General features: G+C 37.2%; 1 protein-coding gene across 4 annotated transcripts in view; it reads left to right on the top strand.

The window, feature by feature from the left end:
* The first annotated feature begins 4,318 nt into the window (after positions 1-4,318).
* Positions 4,319-22,605, top strand: part of igf2bp3 (insulin-like growth factor 2 mRNA binding protein 3) — a 35,279-nt gene continuing 16,992 nt past the window's right edge. For 2 of the 4 annotated variants that reach the window (XM_077195461.1, XM_077195460.1), the window contains exons 1-5: positions 4,319-4,949; positions 5,908-5,968; positions 12,699-12,747; positions 22,127-22,178; positions 22,285-22,348. In XM_077195461.1, coding sequence (XP_077051576.1) covers positions 4,775-4,949; positions 5,908-5,968; positions 12,699-12,747; positions 22,127-22,178; positions 22,285-22,348 — 401 coding nt within the window. In that variant the 5' untranslated portion in view covers positions 4,319-4,774. The remainder of the gene's footprint in view (positions 4,950-5,907; positions 5,969-12,698; positions 12,748-22,126; positions 22,179-22,284; positions 22,349-22,605) is intronic. The other 2 variants (XM_077195462.1, XM_077195463.1) reach the window with 2 other exon arrangements.

Genomic DNA, 22,605 nt, shown 5'->3' with positions numbered 1-22,605 from the left:
ACATCTAGGTTTATTCTGCTTGAGACAATGAGCAAATGAATAGATTTTCTGTTGTGATTTTCAAACATTACGCACTGCATTTAAACAGCCTCTCTAACCAAGCATGTATAAAACATTTACATTAAATCTCTTATTATTATTCCAGACCTCTGTTCGTTAGCATTAAACGCAGAGCTTTGATTTTTGAAGCCCCCCAGTCAAAGGTCAGGCCCACCTCGTCACATGGGTTATGTAACCTTTTTTTCCTTAAAATGAATTTGAGGCCAATAGGCAATTAGTAAATCCCTTCTTCATTCTCAAATCAATATATAAAAAACTTGTGATTTTTAACAATCAAATGTTCAGACTGTACAAGGATAGCTTTATACAGGCCATGATGTTCAAATAATTTATATAGGCCAAGATTTATTATTATTCTTGTTGTTTTATATATTTATGGATCACAAACATCATTATTATTCCTTAATACCAATATCTACAATACCAAAATAACAATATCAAGGGAAATATGTAATAAGTAAAACTTTAAACTTTACATTGTGTAAAGGCACAATAATAATAATACAAATGTTCTGCAACATAACATCAAAAAAATTATTTGAGTTTTCGAAGTCTATTGGTCTAAGTCTAATATTCTTTTAAATATCAAAACAGGATAAAGTGAATGAATAACTGAATAAACGTAGCCTACGTAACAGTCTAAACAACTAATGACTATATCCAACACATTGTTTAAAATGACATTAGTAGCCTAAACTAAAAAAAGGTTGTTGTATGTAATTGTGACGCTTGTTAAAGTAAATATATGAAGTATGAGTTCTTTCACATTAACACAGGAAGCAGGTTAAAAAAAAACAACTGGAAGATGTGAATCAGTACCGCCATTTTCTGTATAAATACACGATGGTCCATACAGCCAAGAACATAAACATCGACTAAACTGTCATAAAATATATCCTTAAAACAAACCAACAGGAGTGAAGAACAAGTCAGTTTTCAAAAAATTACTTATTTGAGAACACGAAAAAAAACTGCTTTTTAAACACGAAACTTCCATGGAAGTTTCTGAAAGCAAATTATTCAAAAACATGGCGATAGCTGCACAGAATGTTCCATACATCCACTCATCAGGGATCATAATCTGAAAACAATACAACATCTGAAACGGTACAAAAAATACGTTTTAACTTACAAAGTGATTAAATCCACTGTTCCTCAACGAAAGCGAAGCTAACATCAATTCTTGCTCTTGTTAGCCTTTTGTTTGTATATAATATATATGCTACGTTTAAAACGTATTTATGTTATCGTTTGGGTCACTAATTCGGTTTAAAACGGCAAATTATCTCGGTGCTTTTATGGAAATCCCGTAGATTTTCATCGTTAAACCAATATTTACCACCCTCAATCCGCGTACTATATAAACAGTGTTTTCCTATAGAAAACGTCTGACGGGTGGAGCAACGGGTCGCATTCCTTTTCAATAACATGCATTTTAAAGCAACCTCACAAACATACTGCACGAATGAAAAGATTTAGTGGTTTTATACAGCATTTATTATCACAATATATATATAAGTGTACAATAAGAAATGGACGTCGTAAAAGGGGGGCAATTATAAAAAATGAGCTTCCGATCTGACCAACGAATGAGGGAAGGCGAATCCCCCACACAAAAGGTCTGGGTCTCTAAAGGCAACGCATAAAATAAGACTTTCCGCCACGTCTCCTAACATATATATACCAACAACCAAGTTTTTGGAATCAGAAAATGTTCTATATAACGTTAATGTTACAACACATTCATGCGAACTGCCTCGAAATACCTCATGAAAAAACGAAGTCCTCCTCCACATATTATTTTCTTTGAATGCCTTTATCTTTTAAATCAGAAACGAAAAGAAAATGTATAGTGCAAATGTATAGTGCATGTATTCCGGTTTCTAGTTTTGAGACTGGATGATGTAATTCCACCCCATAGTAGACTTTTCGCGCCTGGATTTGTAACGAGAGCAGTGGATGAAAACCAATGAATGAACAGTCGGCGGAGCAGACAGCAAGAGTAGTAAAGCAGAAAGGAGCTGCGTTTTCATTGGTCTCCTGTTCGACCAATAGGAGCGCTTCATGTGCGTACCATTCTACAGTAGTATTTCAGTTGTGCAAGCCATACTACTGGCATCTAGGCCCACATTGAGAAGTCAGCTGTTGTTACTTCTTACATTATTTAGGTGCAATTTAAAGTTCACATATATGGCATTAAAATTAGCTAGTTCTATTTAATTATGAGAAAACCAAACTAAGATGTCGGTGCTCTTCGACGTCTTCGTATTAAGATAACCCTCTTCGTGATTTTAAATTAGAAACATGGCTATACTACTGCTATAGAACAAACCATGGTGTATGGTATGTTGTATGGCATACTCAAATTCTGTAATTCTGTTTGTGTCTCAATGAGTTAAAAAAGATAAAGAAATATTGGTAAGACAGAATCTGGGATAAAAGTAAATTGTCGAGAAAAATAACATTGCCAAAACATTGTTTTGGCGAGATGTCCCAGGCTAAAATATAAATAGGCTAAATTACTATAGGATAGTAATTAGTGTTAATAAAATAATTTGGAAAAAAGCACAAAGTTCATTCGAAACTGACTTTCTAATATGTGATTACCCTGAAGGTGCTGGACAGTCTAATTTAATTATTTTAATCATAATGATACCTTAATAAGCGCGATTATCGTTGTTAATGGTTACAGATTTGTTTAAAATGTGTAAAATATAGCATATTTAATTAGCTGATGTGTGTAGGCTACTTCGTGTGACGTTTGGTAAAACCAAAGATTAAAATATTTTTAGGAATAATCCTCGTTTAATTTAAACGCCAGGTAACAAAATTATCTAAATTCCCTTGAATTAAAAGCCGAGGGAGCGCCTACCTGAATCACGTAAACGTAACAGAAAAAAAGATTCTTGACGTGGATAACCATACTGGCGTACACTGGTGATTTTTTATTTCTTTTTTTACATTTTAGAACGACACTTCAGATTGCGCTACATATCTCGCAGCTCCCGCACAAATACGCCCTAATTATCAGAAATCTGTCGAACGTGTCATATCCTAGACTTTGCGGTACGTTAATTTTACAACTTGAATGTTTACCAAAAACTGACTTTCTCTATTTTTGTGCACAGAAAAATCTTCAAGGAATCCAACTGGATGTGTGTGCGTGACAGAAAGAGAGCGGGAGAGAAAGAGGCGCATGGGCGTGGGCCCTGTGTAAATGTCTTCGATTTACGTGGAAGGTCGAGGGATTTGCAGGCCGCACATCCAGATATTTATGCAACTCCAGTCTTTTTCTGTGGAACCGTGAAAGAAATGTTGCGAATTATCGGGGAAGAACTCTAAAGTATATTGCATGAACAAACAGGCCTATGATCTCCTCCCCGCTGTGCCCGAAGGAGGCCCGCCTTAACCACTCGCCATTATGACTTTTCTATGTTCCGCATGGCCCCCCCTTTCTTTAGGCACCGGAAGTGTTTAATTCGCTTTGTTCAATCTGGTCAGGTCAAATTTTATTAGGCCACAATTTCCAAATACTGTATGTACAGTTATGAAGAAGATGTATTCTCGTAACACAAATGTAGCCAACCACACATGTAGCTGTGATATTAATTCATAGTTACGCGTTTAGGACTTAATGTAAATAGCAGAGACGAGGCATACTTTAAACCACGTCCCTTGATTGATTGCATGTTGTCTCCGTTTTATAGAGGTGTATTAATTGCATGTCATATAATGTATAGAGAATAAAGTAGATGCTGAATGAATGGCAGACCCTCCCCCTCGTCCCCTATATGGCAGCCCACCATAAGCGCAGATAACAGTATTGGCTTTAAGCGCTGAGAGCGAGAGTGCGTGCAACGCCTCTTTACAACTCCAACAACAACCAATAAGAGCGCAGAATTGCATTAGTAGAGAAAAGTCCAGCGAACGGAATATCATTGAACGGTACAACGAGTACAGCTAGCTTTGCACGGGATCCCTGCAAACGCACGAAGAGAGGTCCCCCCCCCCTCTCTCTCTCTCTCTCTCTCTCTCTCTCTCTCTCTCTCTCTCTCTCTCTCTCTCTCTCTCTCTCTCTCTCTATCTCTCCCCTCCCCTCTCCCCTCTCCTCTCTCTCTCTCTCTCTCTCCCTCTCTCTCCTCCCCCCTCGTCTCTCTCTCTCTCTCTCTCTCTCTCTCCCCCCGCGTCTCTATCTCTCTCCCGCTCCCCTCTCTCTCTCTCTGTCTCCACCCTCTGTCATCCCTGTGCCATTTCCCCCAATCCGACACTTAATTGAGCAACCGGGACACCTCACGTGCAGGACTGATTTGTAGTTTGAACACGTGGCTCATTGAAAAAGGCAGAACTTAGGGTTTTTTGTTTTCCGTTTTCTTGATGTTATTGAGAGGCGGTGCCTACACAAACGTGTCTGACAATTTAGTCGCATCGCCAAAGAATAAAGAAACTTTCTCTGTTTTCCTCCTAGCCCTTGCCTCGCAGAGGGGACGAAATAAATAATTGAGCTCGTTTAAATCAAGAGGAAACGCGAGTGCGCGCAACCACGGCGGCGATCTCGTCCATCAAATATCTCAGTAGCTTGGAGTGATTGGGAGAACACTCCCAGACCCTCCGCTGAGCGACAGTGCGGTTCTCTCTCCAAACACTGCCCATCCGAGCGACGCGATAAAGGGCTGCCCCTCTGCAACACGGTCGCTCTTTTTTTGTATACAACAAAATGAATAAGCTTTACATTGGGAACGTGAGCGAGCAGGCGAGCGCGCTGGACTTGGAAAGTGTCTTTGAGCAGTGGAAGATACCTTTCAGTGCACCCTTTCTCGTAAAAAGTGGCTACGCGTTTGTGGATTGCCCCGATGAAAAGGTAGCGATGAGGGCCATTGACAGTCTTTCAGGTGAGACTTTTATCCGAATGTGATTTTGTCCACCCTCCATATGAATTACAGTGCACCCGCAACGGTCGCGTTTAACAATTAAATGCCTATGCAAAGCAAGGATGTGCACGTATATTGAGCAAGTGTTGAATATTCACTTTCAGTTTTTTTAAACCACGGGTTTTAGTCTACTCGTCGAGAACGCCAAGTCTCGCTTTAGAACCAAAACAACTGAACGGCAAGTTTAAGCTACATCAAAGTTGCAGCGTTACTTGTCTACCCAGGGCGAAATGTGAAATGCTGTGTAGCTTACAAGTTGCGAGTGGTTGCACATATGTATTTGAATTAAAATTGCCTTCATGTTTGGTGTGGCTTTTAAACGCATCTCGTGGAGCACTTTATGAAAGTGAACTGAAGTGTTACTCCGAATTGGTCGTTTTCGAACTTTGCCATTGTAAAATTGTATCACTTTAATCGCTGTAATTACTAACGTTAGCTGCTCTAGAACACCAGGTGGTTGGTTTGCATTGGTGGCATGTAGGCCTTTCGACTACTCCCCTCGTCTCCAGAATATGGGTTCATTATGTTTGGGAAGAGTGTAAATTGTGTAAAGGCTGCAATTTTTGCTATAAAGGGAACGTATAAGTAGAGTGGACATTTTCGTGATTTTCTAAAACAAGTCAGTGTCTCGCTGCTCGTGGCTGAGGCCTTAGCGCAAGCGTGGGGCAAATTTGCCTTCCATGTTTAACCTCTGGGAGTTTGTATGTATGATCTTTCTTTTTAAATTAAAACCCGATTTTGCTTTAAGATGTAGGGAAAATTTAGTACATGTCAGTGTGGTTTCTGTACACGTAACATAAATAGTATTTTCTTTAATTATTATTTTTGCACTTTCGTACATTGTAAATATTTGACACATAATTGACACTTTGTTTGAAATAAGAATGTGATTTATTAAAATACAATTAATATTTTTCAGGGAAAGTAGAACTCCACGGAAAAGTCTTAGAAGTGGAGCACTCTGTCCCTAAACGACAAAGGTAAGATTCATTTGTAAATTTCGCAATATCATCTACGTAGAAATTAAATCAACGTTTTTGTTTTGAATTAAAACCTCTAAATGTCTGTACACTGTAGCCCTGATTTTAAATGCGGATTCTTGTTGTTTTTATTCTTTCAAATTACTCATTTGATTTTTCTTTCATGTGTTCAATCAAACTGTTAGCCTATTTGCAAGCTAAATGCATTATTAGGGTGGTATCGCTGTTTCATGCATCTGCATTAAATGTAAAACTGCAGGTGTGTTTAGTAACAAAATAAGGTGTGTAAGCTACTGGTTGAACCTCCATGCAAGCGTGTCGAATTTGGGTTTTTGTAACAAAACAGAGGCCCTTGATGTGCTGAGTTCACATATTACTGAGCCTTTAGGCCTCGACAAAACGTAGCAAGGAACGTAGCACGGTGTGCAACGTGAGAACACAAACGTAAAATGGGACCGCACATGAATGTGCATTAATGGAGCATGCTTGCAGTGGCGTCCATTTAAGAAGAAACTACTATTCAGTCATGCCGCTCACTCAGTGCTTCCGCCCCCTCTTTCCCCTCCTCGCGCTGCTCAGACACGAGATGGACTCCTCAGCGCGTGTGGACTGCAAGGGTCGAGGTCTAGTCACGAAAACTGGTTTGTGGTTTCACATGAACTGTAACTACTAGACCCGGTGTAACCCACAACGCACTGTATACCAACCGTGTACTAGTGGGTTGCCGTTTTATTTTAATAATTAAGTTGACGTAACGACACATACGATAGGCTATAATGAATATATTCCTCTTCTTTTCAATTTACGTCCGCCTTACGTTGGCTATACGATTCCTTGGCGTAGCTACTGTGTTTTTATTAATAACTAGCGGGTAGTGTTTTTAATTTTGATCTCTCAGGCAAAAATCAACGCAGTTTCCAACTAGATTTTACGCGATATAGCCCACATTTATATTTGTTTAAAGACGTTGCACTTAAGCGTTTAAAACGTTTAATTCCAATAAATTCTACGTAGTGTTTGATTACTTTTATTAAGATTTTTTTTCTCTCGTACTGGTTAAACATGTTAGATTTCTTTTCAATTTTAAGGTGGGACTGATGTTAAACTGTTGGTGACATGCAAGCTGTTTGGTTGCTATTAAATTTTTATTCACTAACCGTGTGTCAAACTATGGCTTAATATGCTGAGTTTTGTGTGTTACTTATAGAAAAGCTATAATTTAAGTGTGTAATACTCATTGTGTGTGTGCTGCACATGTGCTATTCTTGCTGATTGAACCAGGTCAGAGGTTGTGTATGTAAAGTTAGTTTGAACTGCGAACCAATGAGAGTCAAGTATAGTGAAATGCATGATGGGAGTGATCTTGCATTCTATCCCTATGATTCTATCATTATGAGTCTCGGCTTAGGTCCTGCCCACCTTTACACACACACACACACACACACACACACACACACACACACACACACACACACACACACACACACACACACACACAACACGATTTGGGTAAAGTTTGGCCCTGCTCTCACACCAGTGTGTGTGTATCAAGGAGTGCTATGCATGCTATGGTGCCACTTTCTGGGAGCTTTAGTGTGGTCAGGGTGGCAACGTGTGTACAAGGCTGAATGTACACAGGACTTACAGAATTATTTGTATGTAAATATTCAGTAACATGTAGGCTGGATTATTTTTTTTCCCTTTTAATGTAGAATTGTAATTTTGTAGCATAGTTAAAATGTTTCTTACCAACATGATGATTGTGGCACGTTCTTTAACCAGTCTTGTTTGTACAACATGAGCTGAGCGGGGTCTGGAAGGACAACCCATTGGCCTTTAAAAGTCTAGTTTCATACGCCATCTTTCATTTCATAGCTTCCTCTTGATTACTAGCATAGCCGTTTTCACTCAGAGCTTGCGCTGTGTGTGTGCGCGCACATGGCTTGAAGGGGGCCCCAACTGAAAAAGAGAGTGGGGTAAAAGGGTCTTCAGCTAGAACAGATACTCTCTTTTTTAAGATTTTATTTAATAAATATTACAGTGCTGATAAATTCACTATACTTAATAAATGGTACTTTTTAAAGTTTTTTACTATAACGATTGCAAGTTGGGAAGAAAATATAACTAGATATTTGGCATTCTTTTTACTTTGGTTATAAATTGTTCCAAATGTGTAAAAAATGGTGTCAGTAATATAATGTAAAGTTCCCCATACAGCATAAAAAGTTATTGTGTATGGTTGAAAACCCTCCCCAACTTTGGTATTTCTAGTCACACAATGTGTAGCTTATTTTATTTTTTTGTGCTAATGCATTTGGTGGTAATTTTATACATTTTATTTTCTACTTGATGTTGTTTTGTTTTACTTATGCATTATCAACTATGGTTGAAATGTTCTCTATTTTTTTCTTGTCTTTTTACTCTTATGAACTAGTGAGTATAAAACCTAAATATTGAAGTGTCTTGGTTCAGACATAATTTTGGGTTCTTGTGATGGAGTCACAGGCTTGTGAATGATATGCAGCCATGTTTCCTGGTTCCTCCAGGAGTGTTTGTGTTGGGACATCTACCCCAATCCCCCCATTGTGCTATGTATGTCCTTACATGTGTACAGAGACAGTTGTTGCATGTCCGTTGGATTTTGAAGTAAATGGAGATGCCCTCTACTTCCTATACGTCACAACCAAACCCCCTCCCCTTTTTTCCTTCCTTGTCTGTAGGCTAACATGTTACCATGGTAACTAGATCCCACCCCCTGGGGTAGAGAGAGTTTGTTACCCTGAAATGGGGCACTAACACCCCCCCCAATACACACACACTCCCCTTTTGCTCCTATAGCTTAATCTGCTATAGGAGAACATTCCATAATGCATTCCCACTGGAATGCAGACCTGGACTGGAAAAGCACACCAATCCCACCAAATTCCTGAAAAGAAAAGGGAAGTGTTTAATTCGTCTGTCAAACCTGGAATGTCGTACGGCTGTACTTTCTGCTGAAGTTGGTTTTAAGTGAACGTAAAGGCTTACGAAATGGCATTTGTGTCTTTTTGGCGTTGGCTTTTTATTTTTTTAATATAAATTCACTCGCATTAGTTAATGCTATACTATTGGCCTTGGCTCCACTCCCCCTTCTCTGGTCTCGCATATGTCTCTTGTTCATTCACTTGAGCGCTAATGTTTTCTGTGTCCGTTCCTTTTTAGTTTAGTGATTTAATTTGATATGATTGTATGAACTAAGTTTTTTAGATTAAAATATTGAATGTGCGTGTATTGCTGTTTTAGGTTATGTAATTCTGTCAGAGCTTACAGCCACAGTGGATTTTTAGTGAAGCATGGACGGCTTTCGTGTTCTGTAGTATCACTCTCAATCCATAACTTGAAGCAAAATTTTTTATATCAAACCGTTTTCTCTATAGGAGCTTTTCCCTGTTAGATGTTAGCATAAGCCCTGAACTACCTGTGGTATTTTTGCCTCACTGGTTACAAAAATCAGATTTGGATTGCGCTGCCTTGGAGTTTTTCACACCACAGACACGCTGGGGAGAACATGTCCAGGAATCACACAGATGTTGAATGCAGGTTGTGATGCTGTTTGATAATTCCTGAGATGACTCCCAGTGATTCTTTCCCTCTTGACATGTACACTCTTCACGAGTGCAAATGTCCCTTACAGCATGCAAAACTTCATCTCTAGGCCTTACTCTATTTAGCATTACAAAGCTAGGATAGACAGTCTAGTTTTTTTTAACATGCTTTAAGTTTAAGAGTTAATGTGTCAGTGACTATTTGAACTTGTCAATTTTAAGGCAAAACAACAAATTAAAGGGTCAAATTGTTGCAGGAGTTAATGGTGGCAGTGTATGTCCTAATATTATATCCAAGCTTGTTCCAATTTGCAGAGGCATTATGGTATGCTTTGTTTATTTTTTTAAATAGTTGCTACAAAGTCCTGAAATAAAATTATTCAGATGGTATTGTAGTGCTATTTAAATTTGTTACTGTGCAATCTACATAACACGAAATTGAGAAATATGGAAATTTTTTCCTTTTTTCTTTTTCTTTTTTGTCAATAATCATAAATTCAACTTGAAAATTGCTCAAAATTCTGTACTTTTTGCAGCAAAGATATTGCTGTTAAAACAAGATCCTCCATCTGTTTTTTCACTGTCATTAAAACAACTTGCACACAATAAGATGTCGGTTTTTTGGTTTGTTTGTTTTTTGTGGTGGTGGTTTACTGTCTTTTAGGGAGGTGAAAGGTGATATTTCGATAGCCAGTAATCAGAGCACAATACACTAAATAAAAAATCCAGATCAACCATTAATGCTATAAAGCCATCAGAACTGTTGATTCACACTGTTTGCTTTAAGCACCTATGTGCATCAACATTGATTATGGTGCGTCAGATTCTTGAACACCAGGGTCCTGTGAGTCCCCTATTATTGCTTAATATTTTAGGCCCCAGTCTATGTACATGTGAAAAACGCATGTGTGTGTGTGTTTGAGAGAAGGAGTGTGTCTACCTGTTCAGGTAGAGGCTTGTTTGTTCCCATGTCCTCTGTACATTCTGTTCTTGTTAATGTTAGTGTATAAATGCACAAGTATACAGACCGTGAACTTTGGAGCCGTGTAAAGTCAAGTGGCCAGTTATAGATCTTTCACAATCGCTACACCAAAACATACACTTTATTATTGAAACCTATATTAAAATAAAAGTAATGGTCTTTAAAATCTATACCACCATTAAAATTGATTTTTACAGTGCCGACTGACATTTACTGGCTCTTTATAAATCTGAGAAATGCTGTCATTTCTGAATTAATCTGAAGAAAAAGTGTGTAGGCGATAAAAAATAAAAAATAAAAAAAATATTATATATATATATATATGTGTGTGTGTATGTTTTTTATTCTCCATGGAATAATTCATTTGTGCAGTTTATATTAGGATTGTAGCCAAGTTGTCTTGTTACTTGTCCTCGTAGTAACGTAAACATTAAACACCCTGTCAGGGTTCTTGACTGCGACGGGTGATGCCTTTTGTCTTCTTCAAAAGCTAACTGACACATTCTTTACATTGACAAAATAGTTGATTCATAATGGATTTGGTTGTAGTCTTGTTGTTGCAATAACTACAGTTACAGTTATTCTCTACAGGTAGGCTATTGTAGACAGTGTGGTGTTATGAATTTCTTAAACTAAAAACCCTGCAGAAGTTTAGCTCAAACTCACATACCTGTGATCATTTTATTTTTTATTTAACTTTTTTTTTTCCCCTAGTGATCCTGAAGCCTTGATTAGCTTTCTCAGGTGTGTTTCATCAGGGTTGGAGCTAAAAAAATTTGGCCAAGATTTGGGGAACCCTGACCTATAGTATAATGTTTGAATAAAGCTTTTCCATTATATAAAACCACCTTAAGTTCACTCCACATTATCTAATTCTCTACATGTCAGCGTTTGTGAAATCAAGGCGTGTGGCAATGTGCCAAACATCTCAGACATAATGATATCTTGTATAGTCAGGTTTTATCTGTCTGCTAGACATGCAAAATCAATTGCATGTACAACTGAAGGCTAATTAAAACATCTGGCTCTGGTCATATACATGTTAAATAACTAGTATTCTCTTGACGGGGTGTTTAAATCAAGATGAATGAGTCAGCAAGGTATTCAGACGATTCCATATAATGGGGGGGGAAAACAATGGTAAGAGTTTGTAGATTTAACCTTTTGTTTGTAAATTTTCATGCTGCTTTGTGAAAAGCTGGGGACTTTTGAGATGGTTGATAAGGCTTTCTGAGAATCCAAGGTGACTGTATTAAATGAGTTTTAAAGGAAACCACTGTCAAAACGCCTTTTTAAAAGGCCTGAGCCTTTTCTACCCATTTGACCAGGTTAACTGTCCCCTTTCTGTGGCTGTAATGTACTTGGAAACCAACTGATATGCACACTTAAGTCGTTGGACTTTCACTATTTTCTACACTAGCTGATTATCTCTTCACATATAGTTCCATGAGAATGATGGGCAACCTTCCTGTATCAGTTATCTTGATTTATAAACCCCAATTTCAGACTCTGTTGTAGTAGGAGACTGGTTTATGTTAGTATCTTTGTTTCCTAATACAACAAATCCCAGGTTGTGTTTGTTCCAGTTGATGTACTCCAGTATGTGTTTTTGCTATGCTGGTATCAATGGCTCACAGTATCACTAGCTTGCTTCCCTCTTGTCCGATGAGTTACTTATGTTTGCTAATATTGCCCCTAACTGGTTCCCTAATCTGCAATTACATGTACCATATAGTCAGATAATTTCTTTGCGTTATGAAGGAACAGCTAATGTATGTATTTGCAATACATTGATATTTGCAGGTCTTCATACTGAAATTATTAAGAATTACTTGAGTCTGTAGAATTACTAAAACTCCATCTATGGGAGATTATGTATCTTAAATAAACCTAATTTGTTTTGAAGATCAAACCCATTTGCTGTTTGCTGTGTTAGAGAGGCTGTTTGATTGGACACAATCTAGCTTTAATTTTCTGTAAGTTCCTTTCGCGGAAACCAAAGTGGGAAGTGGAAGGACTTCTGGTGACAAGTCTCAACTAAGAAATGGAAAATGTATAGAAATTGACAATTGCTACATTGATTTGTAGGGAATAAAAGCCCATTTCAGAGTGCAAGTTTAAATTATTTTTATTGTATTTCAATGACCCCTTTCTTTTTTTGCAGGAGCTGCAAGCTGCAGATCAGGAATATCCCTCCTCACATGCAGTGGGAAGTAAGTGGCTCTTTCTTTTCTTTTTTTTTTTTGGTAAAGGGGTGTGTATGAGGTGTGATGTTGAAGCCATATTGTGACTTTCTGGCTCACCACCACACCTCAGCAGCACTAGTTTCTAAGCCACCTGCCCTCCTGAGTAATGTCCTAGAATTTGACATCTTGGACCTTGTGTTTAAGTAATTATCCTTCATATTAATCAGATGCTTCAAACGACTTTCTTGGGAAGTAGCCTGTTGTGTGTGTGTGTTCGTTTTAGAGGCGTGAGACTTGTGCGTGAGGTTTGAGCTTCGGGAAGCCTCGTCATGTGATGTAGAGTTACAAAAATCAATTGAAAAAATGATTTGGATCTAAAATACTTAGCCGTTATCTCACAAGATGGATGGGTATTATCTGGCTTTTCTTTATTAGTATAGTGTGGGTGCCAGTCTAGAACAGATCTAGTAAAAGCATATGATGATCAGTTAAAAAAAATCTCCTTTACACCTACTAACCCATTATTCTTGTCTTTCACTTGTCAGTTTAAACTATCTGTAGAAGTGATCGTGTGTGCGGCTCAGTACGCTGCTCTTTGCTCTCCTGCTTCTCATCTGAGCTTGAGACAAGATCTCACTGACCCTTTGAAAAGAGTCCAAGACATGCTCGTTTTGCGTATCCCTCTTTCTCGCTCCATTCTTGCACGTTTACATGGCTGCACGTGAATCTAGCCTTACAGAAGTCTACAAAAGTGCTCTGATCATAGGAATCAGTTCAGATTCAAAACTGCGTTGTTTCCCCAGCTTTGGGTGCTGGGTAGGGGGCTTCTCAACTACCGTTTTCTTTTAAATGTATTACAGTAGTAGGTCGTTGCCTCTTTGAAGTTGGATTAAATGTAATGATTTAAAGAAACATTAGAGTCGACAATAACTACAATTAAAATGGCGACTCGCTGTGATTTCCATCATAGATTTAGTCAGCAACATGGGGAGCTTTCGGTGTGTGTGGTTTCTTTCCCCCCCCCAGCCAACTCAATATAATTCACTTTAATAGAGCTGCTGTTTGTGTGTGTATATATGTATACGTGTGTGTGCAAAACCTGCTAATGGTTAATAACGATTATTATTATTATTATTATTTAAGAGGTGTGAAGCCTCCTTATCCAATTACAGTTTGGAGAATAACAATTAGATTATAAAATGATTCTTGGCGCTTCATAATGCATCTCTTCCCAATTCTTATTAATAATTACTATATTAATAGCTACTTTTTATTTTAATAGAAATAAGAACAAAGATGCAAAAAACAAGCATTAGAGCTAAAACAATATAAGAAAAAAGTAAACAAACAGTGCTTTACTTTTTTTCATGTAAATCTATTTATCAGAAGCATTCAAGTAAGACGTACAGAAGTTGAATTATCAAATGTAAAAATAATTACTTCATAATCACTGCACTTTGTATCATTAGCATCACTTATTCTTGTTTATTCTTTGCAGCAGCCCTTTTCTTTTTTTACAAGTAAAATGAGTAAATAAAGTCTACTGGGATTGTTTGCAGTCACAGTAAACCGAAGCTATAATATATGAAGTGTTGTGACCGATTTAAAGGCTATATCAATATGTATCGATCATGATTTCTAAAGCGTTACTAGACAATATTATGAATTAGGTTGATATAAGTTAAAACCTGAAAAGTCTGATATATATGCAATAAGTCTGAAAAATAAAGTATTGTAATGTAGTAATTTATTCCACCCATAGGCAAACATATTAAGGTTTTTAAAAAAGCACGTTTTGAGTATCATAATTGAATTGATACATTAGGCTTTTATGGCTCTTATAGTATTATCGTAGAATATGGAGTTCATACTCGAAAGAAGCAGAGGTCCAGAATGAGCAAAAATATTCAATTTGTAGGCAATATGCATTTGTGTGTGTATGTATATGGCCAAAAAGATTCAAATCTGATAGCTTGTAAATGCAGACCTGGAAACCTGTACGCATTTTGTGTAGCAGGTACGCATTTTTACCTCAAAGTACGCTGGTACGATTTGTCACTCTACGCAAAAAGCTGGTGACGCTTTTGTGCACACGCAGTCCTCAAATCTAGCAACAGCAAAAGAAGCGGAGTTCGACCAATCATAGCGCTGGGTTCATTTCCCCAATAGCAACCGGGGATAATTGACGGATGCGTAAGGCCACTCATTAAAAAGAGACTGAAAATCGGCAGCAATAAAGAATCCCGCTCGATCCTCTTCCACTCCCGCGGTCCGCCGTCGTACTGAGTTCATAAGCGAGGACAGTACAGTATTCACAGTACTTCTGACTCCTGAAGGTAAAGGGGCTGGGATGGATGTGGAAAGTAGAAATATTGTTTTTAGTTAACTTAATCCATGCAATCACTCCCGTGTGATCATCGAATCCAGATTATCTTAAATACTCCGTCATTCATGGTCACTCAGATAAGAGGAAAACATCATTCAGGCAGCCATGCAAATTATAAAATGCTTAACTATTGATGAACAATAAATCTAAATAAAATTAAAATCGTTATGGCTTAGTGATTATGAAAGTTCTGTGATTTCTTTGTGGATTACTGATAAACGTAAGCCTGGAGAAACGGGCGTTTATTTATTCACTCAGTGTTGAGAAACGTAGTCTGCATGTGTTACGTTATTGTAAATAACTAAAGTACCTAATTGTTACATAATTATTTTGTATGAAAACTAGCGCATTAGTTACTTATGGATTGAAAAGTACCGTTCTATCAGTGCTGCGCGAGCTCTCTCTCAAACACAGACCGCGCGCACAGAGAGAGAAGATAATTGTAAATTGACGGGCTAAGTTTAAATTTTTTTTTGTGGTGGTTTTTTTCCTGTCAAAATGTCAAAGCATTTTGTATTATCCATCCGTGTTTTTAAAATTCGTTAAGACAGACGTTTTACTGTTAACACAGCCCCATATTTCGGATACATCTAAACTTATTCTTGATATTCTTTTTAGAATAAGTGATTCGTTTTGCTATTATTGGACTCCTGTCTATTCATTGTCAACTCTTTTCTATAAATGTGTTTGTATTGGCTAACGTTTATTCAGCTAATGCGTGTTCTGTTTAAAATGTGCAATGTTCAAATGCAAAGACAGCACGTCACAAATAAAAGTCCTTTTTTCTGTGTGATTTAGTATCACGTTTGGATATTGGAATAATAAATGAAGTAGCCTATCTTAAATGTAAACATCTATTTGTTGTTGTTTTTTACTGTTTTCTAGGGGTTTCTTAATTTTAGACTGCATTGCACATGATGCGTGCGTCAACTAATCTTAATCATGAATAAAAAATGGTTTTGAGCAGTATTGAAATTTTGGACTTTCACTGCAATAGCTAAATTGCTAGCTAAATTTTAAAACTTAGAAGTCAACTAGAATTATGAAGATAGGCATGTTTTTGTGTGCGTCTTGAATTGTCTCAAAAAATGACAAACCCAACATACCCCCCCCCACCTCTTTTGCTACTCAAATAAAAAATGACAAGGTTGCCAGGTCTGTAAATGTATATCAATTAGATCTTTATCTATATAAAGCTATTTAAATACTTGCAAAAAGTGCATATATCAGTTGTAATTTTATATCTTCCAATAATATGTCTTACTAAGATATTTAGGTGCACTCCCACTACATAGAACTGCATTCCCTGATGGATCAAAGACCAATAACGGTGTATCTGCAGCAACAGTAATGGGGGATCAACAATATGGTATTGGAATTCATATTCCAGACCGACGCTCTTATCTTCTGTTTGTTCTGGAAAATATTGAGTAGGGTCAAGACTGTTTAATTGCCTCAGACTCAATGTCTTGTCTTCAAGCTCTTTTATCTGTAAAGACTGACCACTTTGAGATTGAAATTTTAACTAAACTAGAGCTTTTACAGAAGGAAAACTTTAATATGATATTTTTCTGTGTTTTGGGACGTGGCTGCCAGGGAAGTGCTTGGCCTGGAAATATCAAATACCACCTTCTGAATCCAGGCCATTAATTAGCTTATACGTCACTAACAAGTGGCTGACGGAATGGAATTAATATAAAAATATTAACCTCTATGAAAGAAAGCCCAGGATAAAAAGACCTGACCAAGTCATCTTGACTGGGTCACTCAAGACTCTCATGTGGATTTCTATCGAAAGGCGAAGCTCCTCTTTTGACTCTTGTCACGTTCCTTTGACTGGTAAACATATTCTGTTGGACTGTGATTTTTATGATTCTACCAGAAAACATTGTCAAGTTGAAATGTTCAATATAGTATTAAATGGCATGGATTGTTTACCTTGTGTTTGTCATATAAATAGCGCTGATGCTAACATGGCATTACTTTTAATAAACTAAAGATATTTAAAAATTTTTTTGGTTAAAAGCTTTGGTTTAAATGGTTAATTTGGTTAAATGGTTAAAAGCCAAAGCTTTTTTTGTGCGTGGGGTAAATGTACAAAGAAACAGTCCCCAAAAGCCTGATGTATCTTTCTTTAAATATAGTTGTTGTTTTTTATGGTTGGTTGTAGGGGTGGCACGATCTGCCTTTTTGGCTCCGATATCGATTCCGATACCTGGGATTCAGTATTGGCCGATACGGAGTACCAATCCAATACTAAAATAATAATTTTAAAAAAACGTGCCGAATTTCCTAATAAAGTGTATCTGTATGCCTCACTGTGGGGAAGACACTGATTATTCTTTTGTGAAAGGCATCAAGCTTGACTTAAACATTATTTTCCTTAGTTTGTAAAACAATATACATACAAAATGTTTACTATATAGTTAAAAGGCATTTTATTCTACATTTTTAGAAACATATGATAGAAACACTTATGCGTATCCTGTGCGCAGAATGATGCGCTTAAAGCAATGGGGTGCAGTACTTTGCATTGAAAAGTTCAAAGCACAAAGGGAATATTTATTTATTCAATAGTTTGAGCCTTTTAACAGTTTTAAAGTTCAGTTACTGTGCACATAAAGAACAATTATTTCGCTCTCTACTAAGTATTGTGATCTAACGGACACCCGGTAGAAAGTAACATGTGAAACTCCAGCAAGATAAAGTCATTTTATGCAAAACCATAGACCCTTATCTACAGATCTACAGTATAATAATAGGAACATTGAATCATCTTGGAGAGAGTTTCATCTTGTTGACTGTCATAACAGAGCGCGACGTGCCGAATGGAGAATGACTGACAGTCGCAGCGGAGGGAAGCACTTAGGTGAAGATTAATTTAACGACTTAAATCTGTACCTCACATTAAACTATATGGAATGGCTTCAGAAAACTTGAATTATAGTGCACGAAAACATTACGGTGCTTTGTTTTTCTGCCTTTGTGTTGTATAACAATAACATATGCACAATATGGGATTTGGATGGTCTCGTCTGGCCGATATCCAATTCGGCAAAAATTATCTGAGTACCGGATCGGTGCACCCCTAGTTGGTTGTAAGAAGAATCAAGTAAACTGGAGTTGCTTTAGTCCGGTATTTGTTTTTAAAGTATACTGCGTATACTTTATAAAAAATCTGTAAAGATTTCACTGTAAAAGGACACTTGCATCATCACATGAAGGTGTTTACTTTCTTTTACTTGAATAATTATAAACTATCAATCATAAAACATGTAGTAGATTGTGAACAACAGGCGTTTCAGCAAAATTGTGATCATACTGAATTGAGGCCTTAGAAATTGATACAATAGTCTTTATAGGGTTCATATTTTTTACCTTATTTTTGCCTAAAGGTTCCTAAAAGGGGATGTAAAACTTGAACTGAGTTTTCAGTATTTTATTCGACTTAAGAACCACTTTTCTCTGATATTGTTGTACGTAATTGCATCTGTTGTAGACTGAGAACAGAAACTAATTGGTGTGTAAGTGAGTTTGTTTGTTTTCCTCTCCCTAGCATCTTTAATTTTAATACCATGTCATGTTCAAAACAGTTCAACTTTTTAAAGTGTATCATTACCCCTGAATTTAGTTTCAATCTCTTTGCACTTACTCTAGCTGTGTAAAAATCTCCTATTTAAATGGCCACATGCTTTCTGTTACCTTAGTAGCTATGGTCCATATTCAGGTCAGGCACATTTTAAAGGAAAAAAGAGGACATTAAGTGATTTATTCTTCACCTCAGTATTCTGAGGAAAATGTTTATTTAATGGGTTATAGAATATTATGACCATTAAACCAGTTTAATTATTATAATTAAACATGTATTTATTCATATTTTCCAGAGTTTGTCACCTGGAAGTGTGTTTTGATAATCAATACACCGATACAGCAGACTGTAACTCCTCGTGGTCTCGTATGTGAAAAATGAAATATGATGTCTTCCCTGAATAGATAATAGGCACACAGATTGGTTTTCTTCTCTTACAATCACAATTCAGTATGCAAATAGATATACGAGTAATCCAATTAGAATTTATATCCATCAACGATGCATCAGTTAAATTGAATTGGAGTTCTTTAACAATCTTTCAGTAAAGTGAATGGGATGTTTTTCAACTTCTAAAGTATTTATTTACAAGGCTGATGTAATCTGCAAAACTTTTGTATGTATTCTGTAGTTTTAAGCAGTTATTTAAATTTGAGAAATTTGTGGTTCTCTAACGCTGTTAGCACTTTAAATATCACCTTTAATGTTAAACGTATATAATATATCAAAATGAAACTTCTGTAAATTTTGCGTCATTCTGGTATACTATAAGGCTATTCAGGTTTTCCACAGCAGAATTTTGCTGAAGTATTTATGATCCATCTGATGAATCATGTCTACTCAGGTTTTGCCCTGTGGCGGTAAGCTCTGTTGCTGGATAATACTAATCTGTCTGTAGTTTGCGTCCATTAACCCGGAAGACAATGATCATTTGAACCATGGGCTTCCTTGGGAATTTCCAGTGACTTTAAGACTTGTAGTTACCTTCACATTATGTCCTTTAAGTTGCTACGACTACCACAAGTATGTGAGTTTCTGTGCTTGACAAAGTGAACCATTGTAAATCCCTATGTTGTAATTTATGCAATACTGCAAGAGATGTGGTTTAAAAATAATCTAATGTTGTAAATGCTTTAAAAATTTACTTTTGATGTATGATTGTCATTTGTTTTAGAACAAAGCATGAGTCTTTTATAGTGGTGTTTATCACAGAACCTTTTTTTGAGAAAAAAAAAAATATTCTGAAACCACTATACCAAAAAGCCATAGGAAATTCCAGAGGGAACCCATGGTGAATTAGCCTCTCAGTTTGGCAGATTAAATTTGTCATTTGTAAAGGTCATAAAGGCTCACTTTTTTTATTTGAGCCTGTAGTCCATTTGTGAAAAAGCTAGATGGGAAGAGTCGTCATTATTTTAGTGTACTGTTAAATTTTTTTAAATTCTCTTATGCTCCCCAAGGCTGCATTTATTTAAACAATAAAGTAATATTGTGCAAAATTATTACAATTTAATAACTTTTCTATTTTAATATTTAAAATTGAATTTATTTCTCTAGTGGCAAAGCTGCATTTTTGACACATTCCGTCCACATTGTCCCATGATCCTTCAGAAATTATTTTTATATGCTAATTTGTTGCTGAAAAAACTCCCTTTTTATCGTTTGAAATGTGTGTTTATATATGTCTTTACTATCACTTGATTAATTTATTTTCCTTGCTGAATAAAAGCATTTTTATTATTTTTATTTGGCAAAATAGTACTTTTCAGCAATAAATAATTTGAGATCAATTCAGTTGTACTATTTTTAAAACTGGACAGTTGGATATGCTGTGTTTGTATTCCGATTGGTGTATTAACTTGGCATTAACCAAAAGTTAACAAAAAAAATTGAACCATGTGTAATTGTTTCGTTTCCCATGGACTTGCAAATAAACATGCTTAATTTATAGTGCATTAAATTTCCTTCTCTTATTTCAGCTCAAAATGAATCCGCAGTCACATGTCAGGCTGCAAAAATGTCAAGTACCTACTTAAGCGAGATTTAGTTATTTAATCTCTCCCTTTGCTTTTCTTTGAGTTTGACCTGCCATTTGTGTTCAGTTAGAAGGTATGTGTATTGTCTTGTTACTGTGGGCACATGTTGAGATCTTGGAGTGTGTGTGTGTGTTGTCTGTGATGGCGGAGCTTTGGGGATGTGCATTTTGCTGTGTGACCAAGCTCAGGCGAGCTTAGCCGGGGCTGGATCTTTACATGCTGCCCCGTCTGGCTACAGGCCTGCTCCATGTGTGGACGCCCAGAATGTGTAGATCAACCCCACTCCTTCCCCCCCCTCACTGCATGTTGTCTGAAAGCTAACCACACCCCCTTCCTCTTTCACCCGACTGAAGGAAGCTTCGTCTTATTGGCCTGGCCTCAGTGACTGCCTGGTTACGTAGCCAATGACTAGAGATGTACAATGGCTGCTGGGAATTCCATAGTAATGCACCCGCCAACCAATAGGACTGCTTAGAATGGAGAAGGGAAGTGGCGGGGGTGTGGGTATGTTGGGGCATTATTATGTGTGACGTATTGGGGGCTGGTGTGTGTGAAAGCCTGTAGGCTTCCTTTTACCCATGTTCAGTGTTTGCCTGCACGCCTCCTTAAGAGCAGGAGTGGCGGAAGCAAAGAACTTTGACAAATGAGTTGTAAAACAGTGCTTTATTTGGAGAGGATATCATGTTTTTTAAAGTATAAGATTCCACAAAAGCTAAGTGTGCTTTGAGTTCTATTTATTTTCAGAATACATGTTATAGATCTTGTGAACAATTTATCCGTGTGGGTGTTATTTAAAAATAAAGGTAGTTTATTTGTCACTACTGGCCATTCCAGTTAAAACTGACTTCTCTCTAGTGACATATGCTGGAATTCTCCAATCAAACAGTATATCCCATTTATTCCACTTTAACACCTTAATCTAAGCCAACTGATGCATACCAAGTTCCTTTTCTATTCCGATTTAAATTTCAGATGAACATAGCAATATGAAAGATCTATTGTTACTTTGTTTCATTGACTGCAGTGAATTTGTTTCAATGACTGCAGTGACTATGTATATTGAAGAAAAATGTATGTTGTCATTTACACTCCCTCATCTGTTCCAAACCTGTGTGACTTTCTTCTGAGCAACACAAAAGCTAATGGCTTTTTTTGTTTTGTGTTTTAAAAAATTGGTTCAGAAGCAACCATTTCTTCTGACACCGAAGAAAAAGTCATGCCGGTTTGGATCAACATGAGGGTGAGTAAATGTTTTTTGGGTCAACTGTTAACTTCAACCGTTCAATATTTTTGACCCAATTACTTAGACTATTTGGTTATTTCTTGGAGTTCTACCTCCAGTCTCTTACACCAATAATCTTATTCTGAAGGTTTGTTACTTGTCTTCACCAACAGGTTTTGGACGGGTTGTTAGCCCAGTACGGCACAGTGGAGAGCTGTGAACAAGGTAGAATGTGCTCTTCAGCAGACTGTCACTCAAGTAGTAATCTATATATTAAAAGATTGGTTAATTCTCTCCCCTTCTGTTTTCCTCCTGTCTATTCCATCTTCAGTCAACACTGACACGGAGACTGCTGTAGTCAATGTGCGATATGCCGCCAAGGACCAAGCCAGAGAGTGAGTATCATCTGCCTCGGATTCAGCCGACTCTGATTCAGCCGACTCGGTCACCACCCCACCCCCTCCAGAGCGTCTCTGTCCCACGTCTCGCAGTGAAATGTGAGACTGTTGGTTACACATGCACTGCTATTGGGATTTACTCAGCAATTATAATAACTCATTCAGTGCCACCTACTGTATGATTAGTAGAACTGCAGTGCAGTCACAGGGGTTGGGGAAGAAGCCTCTGGTAAATGAATGGAAAGGCTTGGATA

The sequence above is a fragment of the Siphateles boraxobius genome, unplaced genomic scaffold, assembly GCF_051911475.1.
Source record: "Siphateles boraxobius isolate OS27281-9 unplaced genomic scaffold, OSU_SipBor_1 33, whole genome shotgun sequence".
Taxonomy (NCBI): domain Eukaryota; kingdom Metazoa; phylum Chordata; class Actinopteri; order Cypriniformes; family Leuciscidae; genus Siphateles; species Siphateles boraxobius.
This window is presented reverse-complemented; position numbering and strand designations above follow the sequence as displayed.